This window comes from Nomascus leucogenys, chromosome 2 (genome assembly GCF_006542625.1).
Source record: "Nomascus leucogenys isolate Asia chromosome 2, Asia_NLE_v1, whole genome shotgun sequence".
In the NCBI taxonomy this organism is placed as follows: Eukaryota; Metazoa; Chordata; class Mammalia; order Primates; family Hylobatidae; genus Nomascus; species Nomascus leucogenys.
Genome location: NC_044382.1, coordinates 1,828,577 through 1,842,298, shown reverse-complemented (window position 1 = coordinate 1,842,298; position 13,722 = coordinate 1,828,577). Strand labels below are relative to the sequence as shown.

The 13,722-nt window shown below is 50.8% G+C and overlaps 1 protein-coding gene across 1 annotated transcript in view; it reads left to right on the top strand.

Moving 5' to 3' along the window:
- RUFY1 (RUN and FYVE domain containing 1) overlaps positions 1-13,722 on the top strand; it is a 59,313-nt gene that overhangs the window by 36,286 nt on the left and 9,305 nt on the right. The window contains exons 10-14 of the mRNA XM_030824684.1: positions 982-1,098; positions 2,782-2,949; positions 6,572-6,669; positions 9,523-9,642; positions 11,730-11,859. Of these exons, the coding sequence (XP_030680544.1) occupies positions 982-1,098; positions 2,782-2,949; positions 6,572-6,669; positions 9,523-9,642; positions 11,730-11,859 (633 nt within the window). The remainder of the gene's footprint in view (positions 1-981; positions 1,099-2,781; positions 2,950-6,571; positions 6,670-9,522; positions 9,643-11,729; positions 11,860-13,722) is intronic.

Sequence of the window (13,722 nt, the reverse complement as noted above, 5' to 3'; positions counted from 1 at the left end):
CATGCCGCCATGCCTGGCTAATTTTTTTGATATTTTTAGTAGAGACGGGGTTTCATCGTGTTAGCCAGGACGGTCTCGATCTCCTGACCTCATGATCCACGCGCCTCGGCCTCCCAAAGTGCTGGGATTACAGGCATGAGCCACTGCACCCGGCCAAGTCTTGTTCTGTTTTAAAGAAAATTAAATTGCGTTATGAACGTAACTTTTTTTTTTTTTTTTTAAACAGAGTCTTGCTCTCTGTCACCCAGGCCGGAATGCAGTGGCGTGATCTTAGCTCACTGCAACCTCCACCTCCTGGATTCAAGCGATTTTCCTGCCTCAGCCTCCCGAGTAGCTGGAATTATAGGCACATGCCACCACACCCGACTGATTTTTGTATTTTTATTAGAGACAGGGTTTCACCATGTTGGCCAGGCTGATGTCACACTCCTGACCTCAAGTGATCCTCCTGCCCCGGCCTCCCAAAGTGCTGGGATTACAGGCATGAGCAACCACACGCAGCCTATGAACTTAACTTTTCAAATATCTATTGACTTATTCTCATTCTTCTTTTTTTTTGGGATGGAGTCTCGCTCTGCCACCCAGGCTGGAGTGCAGAGGTGCGATCTTGGCTCACTGCAAGCTCCGCCTCCTGGGTTCACGCCATTCTCCTGCCTCAGCCTCCCAAGTAGCTGGGACTACAGGTGCCCACCACCACGCCTGGCTAATTTTTTGTATCTTTAGTAGAGACGGGGTTTCACCGTGTTAGCCAGGATGGTCTCGATCTCCTGGCCTCATGATCCGCCCGCCTCGGCCTCCCAAAGTGCTGGGATTACAGGCGTGAGCCACCGCGCCCGGCCAAATTTTAACCTTTTTCTACCATGCTTAAAAAATAAACATTACCTTACATTTTTTTAAATTGTGGTATATTTTGAAATTACTTCATAATTAGCTTGCTTTCCATAAGCAAACAATTCCTCTTGGTGTCCTTGTTTGATACAGATAACAAAACAGGATACCAAAGTTGAACTGGAGACTTACAAGCAAACTCGGCAAGGCCTGGATGAAATGTATAGTGATGTGTGGAAGCAGCTAAAAGAGGAGAAGAAAGTCCGGTTGGTGAGTGTGCAAGACCGAGTGTCTTTAGAAAGAGTCTCCCAGTAGCCCTCTAAGTTAATTCTGTCAACACTTTTCATAGACATGCTTAACCGTCCTGATGCTCATGGAAAGTCAGAAGCTGTTCATTAAAAAAATTTTTTTTTTTTTTTTTTTTTTTTTTTTTGAGACAGAGTCTCACTGTCGCCCAGGCTGGAGTGCAGTGGCACGATCTCGGCTCACTGCAGGCTCCACTCCCCAGGGTTCACGCCATTGTCCTGCCTCAGCCTCCCGAGTAGCTGGGATTGCAGGCACCCGCCACCATGCCTAGCTAATTTTTTGGTTTTTGGGTTTCTTTTTGAGACGGAGTTTCACTCTTATGGCCCAGGCTAGAGTGCAATGGCGCGATCTCGGCTCACTGCAACCTGTGCCTCCCAGGTTCAAGCAATTCTCCTGCCTCAGCCTCCGGAGTAGCTGGGACTACAGGCATACACCACCATGCCTGGCTAATATTTGTATTTTTAGTAGAGACGGGGTTTCAGCATGTTGGCCAAGATGTTCTCCATCTCCTGATTTTGTGATCCGCCCGCCTGAGCCTCCCAAAGTGCTGGGATTACAGGCCTGAGCCACCGTGCCCGGCCAGTTTTTTGTATTTTTAGTAGAAACGGGGTTTCACCATCTTGGCCAGGCTGGCCTTGAACTCCTGACCTCGTGATCCACCTGCCTCGGCTTCCCAAAGTGCTGGGATTACAGGCATGAGCCACTGCGCCCGGCCATTTTATGAATCTTTTACAGGGATTGCCATGAGACCAGATTAATGTTTTCTTTGACAATACAGTTCTCTCAGTCATAACCTCTGGCCTATTTATTTCCACTCAACCTGTGCATCAGTGACCAGAGTTACTTGTAAACACTGTTCTTGTGCCTGCTTTATTCTTTGCTTCTTTGCATGGATGCAGGGAAACATGTCCTGGGTCAGGACAGAACCATTTCAAAATGGTTGCACTTTTGTTGCTATAAACTAGCAAACCATTCCAGAAATTCTAACATTGCACTATCAGATCCCTTCCAGCACTCAAACGAGACAGATATTCTTTGAGAACATGCGTTCTGATCTGTGGGTATGGAAAACATGGTTGCTGGAACCTAGGCTTATCCTGCCACTGACCAGCTTTCTGTTGACTTGATGTGGAGCCAGCTTTAATCGTGCAATGAGGAAGAGGGGAAACACTACCTAATCCTGCTCCAGACAGACTCTTTTCAATCTCCCTAAGCTATTCTCACCTTCAGTTTGTTCGTTTTGTTTTGGTTTGTTTTTTTCTTTAAGACAGTCTCACCCTGTCACCCAGGCTGGAGTGCGATGGTGGTGTGATTTCGGCACATTGCACCCTCCGCCTCCCGGATTCAAGCAATCCTCCTGCCTCAGCCTCCTGAGTAGCTGGGATTACAGGCACCTGCCACCATACCCAGCTAATTTTTGTATTTTTAGTAGAGATGGGGTTTTGCCATGTTGGCCAGGCTGCTCTCAAACTCCTGGCCTCAAGTGATCCGCCCGCCTCAGCCTCCCAAAGTGCTGAGGATTACAAGCATGAGTCACCGCGCCCAGCCTTCAGTTTGTATTTTAAGCATTACCTGAGATTCAACCCCAGTTAAATACATTTCTGTGATCTATTTTAATAACATTTTCCTTGTAAATATCCTTTTAAGGAACTGGAAAAAGAACTGGAGTTACAAATTGGAATGAAAACCGAAATGGAAATTGCAATGAAGTTACTGGAAAAGGACACCCACGAGAAGCAGGACACACTAGTTGCCCTCCGCCAGCAGCTGGAAGAAGTCAAAGCGATTAATTTACAGATGTTTCACACAGCTCAGGTGGGAGTTGGCTTTGTGTCCGTAGCACAGCCTGGTTTCTGCTGCTCGCCAGTCTCGTGTCATTCTTCTCACAGCATGAGCGAGTAGACACACAGAGCCCCTCGTATGTGTCAGACCTGCTCCTAGGACCTATTATGATTTTGATCCTCATGGCAGTCCCTGAGAAATAGGGGAAAATGTAAGTGACAAGGCAGAGCCAAGTCACTAAGTCACATGCCCCTGGTGACATAGCTCCTAAGGGGAGACGTGGGTCTTTTTAACCCAAACCCAAACTTTGTCCATCTACCTTCACTGTCCCTCCACTGTCTGTTTTCTTCTATTGCAACGATTTATTGTTTTTTTTGTTTGTTTTTTTGTTGGTTTTTTTTTTTGGTTTTTTTTTTGAGACGGAGTCTCGCTCTGTCACCCAGGCACCCAGGCTGGAGTGCAGTGGCGCGATCTCAGCTCACTGCAAGCTCCGCCTCCCGGGTTCATGCCATTCTCCTGGCTCAGCCTCTCCGAGTAGCTGGGACTACAGGTGCCTGCCACCACGCCCGGCTAATTTTTTGTATTTTTAGTAGAGACGGGGTTTCACCGTGGTCTCGATCTCCTGACCTCGTGATCCGCCTGCCTAGGCCTCCCAAAGTGCTGGGATTACAAGCGTGAGCCACCGCGCCCGGCCCAACGATTTATTGTTTACACCAAGCATGGAGGAGTGAATTAAAGATGTCATTTAGAGCCAGGTACGGTGGCTCATGCCTGTAATCCCAGCACTTTGGGAGGCCGAGCGGGCGGATCATGAGGTCAGGAGTTTGAGACTAGCCTGGCCAGCATGGTGAAACCCCGTCTCTACTAAAAATACAAAAATTAGCCGGGCATGGAGGCGCACGCCTCTAATCCCAGATACTCAGAAGGCTGAGGCAGGAGAATTGCTTGAACCCGGGAGACAGAGGTTGCAGTGAGCCGAAATCATGCCGTTGGACTCTAGCCTGGGCGACAGAGCGTGACTCTGACTCGAAAAAACAAAAAGTCATTTAGTATTGTCTTTTCCAACTTTGCCACTAAGTTAATCTTTCTGAGTCTTCCGGGCCACATAGGTAGCTGGTTGCCTCTCCTGTGTCATTTCAGGGTGGGCCAAGGGAACGGTCCCAGACAGAACCAATCATGCCAGAGTTTGAAAAAGAGCATCTAGTCCGGGCGCGGTGGCTCACACCTGTAATCCCGGCACTTTGGGAGGCCAGGACAGGCGGATCATGACATCAGGTGTTCGAGACCAGCCTGGTCAACGTAGTGAAACCCCATCTCTACTAAAAATACAAAAAATTAGCCGGGGGTGGTGGCGGGCGCCTGTAGTCCCAGCTGCTCGGGAGGCTGAGGCAGGAGAATGGCGTGAACCCGGGAGGCGGAGGTTGCAGTGAGCCAAGATTGCGCCACTGCACTCCAGCCTGGGTGAGAGTGAGATTCCGTCTCAAAAAAAAAAAAAAAACGGAAAGGAAAAGAAAAACAGCGTCTAAAAATTAGAAAGCTTTTATTGCCCAGGAGCTCCCCAGAAGGGGACCGTTCTGCATCCTTCTCAAAACCTGTGACATTCTGGTTCCTGTTTTCTTGCCCAAACAGCCCCATTTCATTTTCCATGGATATCACTTCACTCTTACTTCCTGTAACATCTATGTCACAGATAATATGAGACAGCAATAATAAACTGTCATTTTTTCCTGTCTTTTTAAAACTATTAATCAGTCAGGCACGGTGGCTCATGCCTGTAATCTCAGCACTTTGGGAGGCCGAGGCGGGCGGATCATGAGGTCAGGAGATCAAGACCAGCCTGACCAACATGGTGAAACCCCATCTCTATTAAAAATACAAAAATTAGCTGGGCGTGGTGGCATGTGCCTGTAATCCCAGCTACTCAGGAGGCCGAGATGGAGGAATCGCTTGAACCAGGGAGTCGGAGGTTGCAGTGAGCCGAGATCGTGCCACTGCACTCCAGCCTGGCGACAGAGCAAGACTCCAAGGAAAAAATAGGAAGAAAATAGTTTCACCCTCCTGATAAATCATCTATTCATTTTTTTTCTTTTTTTTTTTTGAGATGGAGTCTCGCTCTGTCACCCAGGTACGCCTGACACCCAGGTGTCACCCAGGTCCGCCTCCCAGGTTCAAGCGATTCTCCTGCCTCAGCCTCCTGAGTAGCTGGGACTACAGGTGCCCACCACCATGCCCAGCTAATTTTTGTATTTTTAGTAGAGACGGGGTTTCACCACGTTGGTCAGGATGGTCTCAAACTCCTGACCTCGTGATCCACCTGCCTCAGCCTCCCAAAGTGCTGGGATTACAGGCGTGGGCCACTGTGCCCGGCCCATAATTTCCCTTTTTTTAGCTCAATCGTTGCTAGCAATACGCTATTTAGTTTCCAGATACGAGGTGTTTCTAGCTGTTCTTTTGTTATTAATGTCTGATTTGATTACACTAAGGTAAGAGAATACAGTCTGTATGTTATTTTTCAGGAATTTATTAGGACTTTTGTCTTCAGGCTTCTTTTTTTCTTTTTTTTTGAGATAGAGTCTCACGCTGTCGGCCAGTCTGGAGTGCAGTGGCACAATCTTGGCTCACTGCAACCTCTGTCTCCCAGGCTCAAGCAATTCTCCTGCCTCAGCCTCCCGAGTAGCTGGGATTACAGGCATGTGCCACCACGCCCGGCTAAGTTTTGTATTTTTAGTAGAGTTTCAGCATGTTGGCCAGGCTGGTCTCAAACTCCTGACCTCAGGTAATCCACCTGCCTTGGCCTCCCAAAGTGCTGGGATTATAGGCATGAGCCACCACGTCCCACCTGTCTTCAGGCTTTTTAAGGTGTCTCTTGTACACACACAGGAACATACAGTGCCCCCTCCTGGCCACTCTGTGTCTGTCATGGTTAAAAACTGTACTTAGAGAAAAGCACACAGATGTGGGTGTGAACCCAGTTCCACCCCTCATTTGCTCTTCACCTTCATCCAGTCGCTTTCTTCTGAGTTTCTCAGTGGGAAAAGTGGGGTGAGAGCATCTTCCTTGAGAACCATTCAGGGCTCAGATGAACTAGTGGATGTGCCTGGCACATGGGGACAGCGGGGAAACACTGAGCCTGACCTGACTCTGGAATATGCTGCCAAAAATTAGCAAAGACTCCAGGACCTCCCTCTCTACCTTTCCTTCTGTTGACAAGGGCTCTGGGGAAGAGCAGCAATTGGCAGAATACTCTTGAAAGTGTCACAAAGGTACCAGGTTAACAAATATGGCCAGGCGTGGTGGCTCACGCCTGTAATTCTAGCACTTTGGGAGGCCGAGGCAGGTGGATCATGAGGTCAGGAGATTGAGACCATCCTGGCTAACATGGTGAAACCCCGTCTCTACTAAAAATACAAAAAATTAGCCGGGCGTGGTGGCGGGCACCTGTAGTCCCAGCTACTCGGGAGGCTGAGGCAGGAGAATGGCCTGAACGTGGGAGGCGGAGATGGCAGTGAGCCAAGATCACGCCACTGCACTCTAGCCTGGGTGACAGAGCAAGACTCTGTCTCAAAAAAAAAAGCAAATAAGCCCTGTTTGTAATCCAGAGCAGGTGCAAGGATGTGGGACAGGCAGAGTATGAACCCCTCCTTTGCTTTTGTAGAATGCAGAGAGCAGTTTGCAGCAGAAGAATGAAGCCATCACATCCTTTGAAGGAAAAACCAACCAAGTTATGTCCAGCATGAAACAAATGGAAGAAAGGTAATCACTTCCCCTGGCAGATATTCTCTGGAAGGCACTGAGCATTCCCTGGGCCTGGAGACTTATTCAGAGTCCCTCTCCAAAGTGCATGGGAGAGGCTGGGCGCGGTGGCTCACGCCTGTAATCCCAGCACTTTGGGAGGCCGAGGCGGGTGGATCGCTTAAGGTCAGAAGTTCAAGACTAGGCTGGCCAACATGGTGAAACCCTGTCTCTACTAAAAAATACAAAAAATTAGCTGGGCGTGGTGGCACACGCCTGTAATCCCAGCTACTTGGGAGGCTGAGGCAAGAGAATTGCTTGAACCCAGGAGGCAGAGGTTGCAATGAGCCAAGATTGTGCCACTGCACTCCAGCCTGGCCAACAGGGAGAGACTCTGTCTCCAAAAAAAAAGGCCAGGCGCAGTGGCTCATGCCTTAATCCTAGCACTTTGGGAGGCCGAGGCAGGTGGATCACAAGGTCAGGAGATCGAGACCATCCTGGCTAACACAGTTAAGGCCTGTCTCTCCTAAAAATACAAAAAATTAGCCGGGCGTGGTGGCATGCACCTGTAGTCCCGCCTATTCAGGAGGCTGAGGCAGGAGAATCACTTGAACCTGGGAGGTGGACATTGCAGTGAGCTGAGATCACGCCACTGCACTCCAACCTGGGCGACAGAGCAAGACTCCATCTCAAAAAAAAAAAAAAAACTCTCAAAGCTCAGCAGTAAACAAACAATCCAATAGAAAAATGGGCACAGGCCAGGCGTGGTGGCTCACGCCTATAATCCCAGCACTTTGGGAGGCCAAGGCCGGTGGATCGCCTGAGGCCAGGAGTTGAAGACCAGCCTGGCCAACATGGTGAAACCCCATCTCTACTAAAAATACAAAAATTTGCCAGGTACAGTGGTGCACGCCTGTAATCCCAGCTGCTTGGAGGGAGGCTGTGGCAGAAGAATCGCTTGAACCCGGGAGGCGGAGGTTGCAGTGAGCCAAGATCATGCCATTGCACTCTGGCCTGGACAACAAGAAAGAAACTTCATCTCAAAACAAAACAAAAAAAGGAGGGGGGGGGAGGGCAAAAGACTTGAACAGATACTTCATCAAAGAGAACATATGGACAGCAAAAAAGTACATGAGATGATATTCAGATCATGAGCCATTAGAGAAATGAGTGGCACAATCCCACCACACATCTGTTAGGACAGCTATGGTTTGTTTTTTTTTTTGTTTTTTTTGTTTGTTTTTGAGACAGTCTCGCTGTGTCACCCAGGCTGGAGTGCAGTGGCGCGATCTCGGCTCACTGCAAGCTCCGCCTCCCGGGTTCACGCCATTCTCCTGCCTCAGCCTCTCTGAGTAGCTGGGACTACAGGCGCCCGCCACCACACCCGGCTAATTTTTTGTATTTTTAGTAGAGACGGGGTTTCACCGTGGTCTCGATCTCCTGACCTCATGATCTGCCCACCTCGGCCTCCCAAAGTGCTGGGATTACAAGCGTGAGCCACCATGCCCGGCCTAGCTATGGTTTCTTTTTGTTTTTTTGTTTGTTTTTGTTTTTGTTTTCGTTTTGAGCCAGAGTTTCGCTCTTGTTGCCCAGGCTAGAGTGCAATGGTGCGATCTCATCTCACCGCAGTCTCTACCTCCCAGGTTCAAGCAATTCTCCTGCCTGAGCCTCCCAAGTAGCTGGGATTACAGGTGCCTGCCACCACGCTCGGCTAATTTTGTATTTTTGTAGAGATGGGGTTTCTCCATATTGATCAGGCTGGTCTTGAACTCCCGACCTCAGGTGATCTGCACGCCTTGGCCTCCCAAAGTGCTGGCCAGCTACAGTTTCTTTAATGACAATACCAAGTGCTGATGAGGACACGGAGCTAATGGATCTCTCACACTTTATTGGTAGGAATGCAAAATGGTGCAACCACTTAGGAAAACAGTTTCTCAAGAAGCTAAACATCCTCTTACCATATGACCCAAATAGAAATGAAACTTACGTCTACACCAAAACCAGTACATATGTTTATAGCAGCTCTGTTCATAACTGCCGAAAACTAGAAGCAATCCCAATGTTCTGCATTGGGCGAATGGACAGACAAAGTGGTACGTCTGTGCAGTGAAGCATGACTCAGCCGTAAAAAGGAATGAACCACTGCCCTTTGAAAATGTTCAGACCGGGCGCGGTGGCTCACGCCTGTAATCCCAGCACTTTGGGAGGCCGAGGCGGGCGGATCACGAGGTCAGGAGATCGAGACCATCCTGGCTAACACAGTGAAACCCCGTCTTTACTAAAAATACAAAAAATTAGCCGGGCGAGGTGGTGGGCGCCTGTAGTCCCAGTTACTCGGGAGGCTGAGGCAGGAGAATGGCGTGAATCCCGGGGGGCAGAGCCTGCAGTGAGCCGAGATCGCACCACTGCACTCCAGCCTGGGCGACAGCGAGACTCTGTCTCAAAAAAAAAAAAAAAAAAAAGAAAATGTTCAGAGAGGAAACAAAAGGAATGAACCATTGATAGACATGGCAACTTGGATTGATCTCCAAGACATTATTCTGAGGAAAAGCCAGTCTCAAGGTTATATAATGTATAATTACATTTAGATTACATTCTCAAAAAGCCAAAGCCGTATTGTTGCAGAACAGATGAGTGGTTGCCAGGGGCTGAGGTGGGGAGATTGTGTGACTCCAGAGGGGCAGCACTGGGGAGTTTTGGGAGTGGTGAAACTGTCCTGTATTCTGATTGTGGTGGAGCTGAATCTCCACGTGTTAAAACTCACAGGAGTTCATTTTACTGTATGTTAATTTTAAGAATGAATTTCAGCCAGCAAAAGTCATCCTTTCCTTACAAAGATTTGCTTCGTTTGCACTCTTGCTGTGTCGCATCCAGGTTGCAGCACTCGGAGCGGGCGAGGCAGGGGGCTGAGGAGCGGAGCCACAGGCTGCAGCAGGAGCTGGGCGGGAGGATCGGCGCCCTGCAGCTGCAGCTCTCCCAGCTGCATGAGCAATGGTAGGGGCCCTGCAGGGAGCCTGCGCTGGGGTGTGGCTCAGGAGGGACTGGGAAGAACTGGGGGCAGGTGGTATCCTGCTTCAGCACGAACTGGGGGGCGGGGGAGCAGGTGGTATCCTGCTTCAGCATGAACTGGGCCGGGGGGGCAGGTGGTATCCTGCTTCAGCACGAACCGGGGGGAGGTGGGGGCAGGTGGTATCCTGCTTCAGCACGAATGGTGGGGGCAGGTGGTATCCTGCTTCAGCACTCACCTCTGCAGGGTTTGTCTGTTATCCCTAGGGCACTCCCTCCCCACAGGGCTCCTCACGTGGTCCAGCTCGCCTCCAGAAGATCTGGCCACTCTCAAACCATGGTCCCAGGTCACAGCCTGTATCACCCTTAACCACCCTTTCTAAAAAGAAACAACTTTGTCAGTGTTGAACAGAAAGTCACCTTTCACCTAGCCTTTGCTGATGCAAGCTTCATATAATTTTGTGCACAGTTCGTCTACAGATTTTTTATTTTTTACCAGTCTCACTCTGTCATCCAGGCTGGAGTGCAGTGGTACGGTCTCAGCTCACTGCAACCCCCACCTCCTGGGCTCAAGCGATTCTTATGCCTCAGCCTCCTGAGTAGCTGGGACTACAGGTGTACATCAACACACCCGGCTAATTTTTGTGTGTTTTTGAGACAGAGTCTCACTCTCTTGCCCAGGCTGGAGTGCAGTGGCACGATCTCGGCTCACTGCAACCTCCACCTCCCAGGTTCATGCCATTCTCCTGCCTCAGCCTCCCGAGTAGCTGGGACTACAGGCGTCAGCCACCATGCCCAGCTAATTTTTTGTATTTTTAGTAGAGAGGGGGTTTCACTGTGTTAACCCAGGATGGTCTCGATCTCCTGACCTCGTGATCCTCCCGCCTCGGCCTCCCAAAGTGCTGGGATTACAGGCGTGAGCCACTGCGCCCGGCCTAATTTTTGCATTTTTATTAGAGACAGGGTTTTGCCATGTTGGCCAGGCTGGTCTCAATCTTCGGCCTCAAGTGATCCACCCGTCTCAGCCTCCCAGAATGCTGGATTACAAGTGTGAGCCACCGTGCCTGGCCTATAGATTTCTTGAGATAGTATATATGCCAAGTTAAAAGCTTGATGTTGAGAGAAGAGAGAGAAGAGACATCTTTATTCCCACAAAGAGAGCAGACTCCAGGGAGTCCAGCAGTGCCCCCAGGGCCACTCAGCTGGTACAAGGGAGGAGTCAGGTTCAGGCTGAGGCTCACTCCTGGCCTTCTCCCTCCAGGATCCTTCATTGTCAGTCTGGCCGTAGGTTATAGGAGGCAGAATGAGGCTGGGTGCGGTGGCTCACGCCTGTAATCCCAGCACTTTGGGAGGCCAAGGCAGGGAGATCTTGAGGTCAGGAGTTCAAGACCAGCCTGGCCAACATGGCGAAATGCCATCTTACTAAAAATACAAAAAATTAGCTGGGCGTGGTGGCGTGTGCCTGTAATCCCAGCTACCAGGGAGGCTGAGGCAGGAGAATTGCTTGAACCCAGGAGGCAGAGGTTGCAGTGAGCCAAGATGGCGCCACCGCACTCCAGCCTGGGCGACAGAGCAAGACTCTGTCTCAAAAAAAACAAAAAGCAGAATGAATTGGCCAGTGAGGTGGCTCATGCCTGTAAACTCTGCACCTTGGGAAGCTGTGGCGGGAGGATCACTTGAGCCCAGGAGGTTGAGGCTGCAGTGAGCTGAGTTTGCGCCACTGCACTCCAGCTGGGGTGACAGAGCTAGACCCTGTCTCAAAAAAAGAAAGAACGAATTTTGAGCTTCCTTTCCTCAGCTCTCCATGTCGGGAGACGTGGTCTAAATGTTCTAGAACTCTCTTCCTTCTCTCCTGCGTAAGTGTCAAGTGTGTGCCTGCAGGCTTTTCTCTCCCTGGTTCCTGCTCTTTCTTGTGGAAGGGCAGGTGACCCTGGGGGAGAGGGAAGCCTGCCGAAGGGTTTAGATGCTCAAGAGGCAATTCAGAGAGCTCCCGTTTCCCAGGCAGTGAATTGGGTTGTGGATCTTCCATGAAAATCTCCCACTGAGACTAACTCAAGTTCATTTTGGGAAAACAGCTCAAGCCTAGAGAAAGAATTGAAATCAGAAAAAGAGCAAAGACAGGCTCTTCAGCGTGAATTACAGCACGAGAAAGACACTTCCTCTCTACTCAGGACAGAGCTACAACAAGTGGAAGGACTGAAAAAGGTGAGGGGGGCCATCCTGGGAGAGGAGAGCCTCTGGCAGCCTCCAGAAGCCCCTAACATGCTCCGGGCAGGCTCCTCTCCCCGCACCCTTTGTGTGGGGGCCCGGCGGCTCCAGGGTGTGGGGAGGCTGTTAGGGAGCTCCTGTTTTAGGAGCATAAGACAAAGACAAATCATAAACCACTAAGCCTGCTGGCAGCTCAGGTAGAGGCGAGTGCCATGCAGAGAATAAAGCAGAACAGTGTCCTCACCTGTGTGCAAGGGGCCTGGGGAGGGAGCGACTGGTGAGCAGAGGCTCCAGTGAGTTATGCCCTGCAAAGCACCTCTTGGGTGGAGACTGCAGGAGCAGACAGGAGTGTGTGGAGCCAAGGGGAGGCCTCAGGCAGTAGGCAGGAGGAAGCCCTTCATGGGCCCTGGGAGCCAGGGGAAGGAACGTGGGTTTTATTTTAGCACAGTGGGAAGCTGGTGGAGGGACAGGATCCGTTTCGTTTGCAGATGGTCATTGGCTCCTGTGTGGAGAGTGGGTGGTAGGTTCGCAGGAGAGGAGGAGGAACCAGTAAACATCTCCTGCCACATGCCAGCCTCACCTCAGCCACTGTGCCCAGGGTCAGCTGACCCCAGCCCTCCACTTCCCCCACATCACCTCAGTTCCTTGGAGGCCCCTCTCACTTGGAGGCATGGCCTGGATGCTGTGGGCTTCAGAGGGCGAGAGAAGTGGGGTCCAGCAGGCCTTCACCGTCTGGCTGTGGAACTGGACCTCCCAGGAAACTCCGAGGCCGTATGGAACATTTGCCCTGATGTAAAATCATCGGCTGTTTTCCCAGAGGGGGGAGGCTCTGCGATCCTGGATGGAGCTGACTGCAGCCTGGGCCACTGCTGGGGGCTGCTCCCACGGGGGGATGGCGTGCTCTCTTCTCAGGCCCCTGCGCTGCCGAGCGCTGCAGCAAAACAGCCCAAAGCAGGCTCCCCCTCGGCACCTTCCCAGGAGGGGCCTTCAGGGCCGGGGTGGCTTCTGGACCTGGATTTTGTTGCATCGAACATGGTAATGGACACACTGCACGATTCCAGTGAGTCAGGAAAGGCCCTTTGATTTCCACTGGAAAGTGCCTGGAGTTGTTGGGGAAGGGAGGGCTTCCTCAAGAGCCAGGTCAGGCTTGGAGAGTGGAAGGGAGGAAGTGGAAGGCAGGAGAGGACTTTCTTAGAAAGTCCCGCCTCATCACGGGGCACACCTCCTTTATTCTGCTTCAGAATGCTTCCGTCAAAAGATTCCAATTACACAAGTACAGCCCGCCCCAGCAACAGGAACAAAACAATGTCCGATAGCCCCAGTTAAGCCACAGCGTGCTTTGTGCTTTGCGAGCCTGTGCACAGAAGCAGAAGCTACGGCACAGGGTGTGCAGGGAGGCACCCCGCCACTCGGGCCCAAGCTCCACCGCTGCTCCCCGTGGTCCCAGAAACCCCAGTTACTTTCTGGGTCTCCATCCTGGCCTTACCAGACTGGCTCAAGGCGCTCTGGCCCCAGGTGTCAGTGCCGCTGCCCCCTGGGGAGCTCCCTCCGTGCAGGGCTCCTCACACGGTCCACCCAGCCCCCAAGTGGTCTAGCCATGAAATGAGGTCCCAGGTCACCGCCTTCATCATCCTTGACCAGTGCTTTCCAAAAAGCAGCTTTTTCAGAGTTGAACAGGAAACCACCTTTCAAACTAGTCTTTGCTGATGCAAGCTTCGTGTGATTTTGTGTACAGTTCTTCTATAGATTTTTTGAGATAGCAATCTGTTTTGTAAAATGTTTATCTTTTAAAAAGACGCTCAAATAGGCAAAGCCTCATTTGTCTATGATGGTAACTTTTTTTTTTTTTTTTGAGACAGA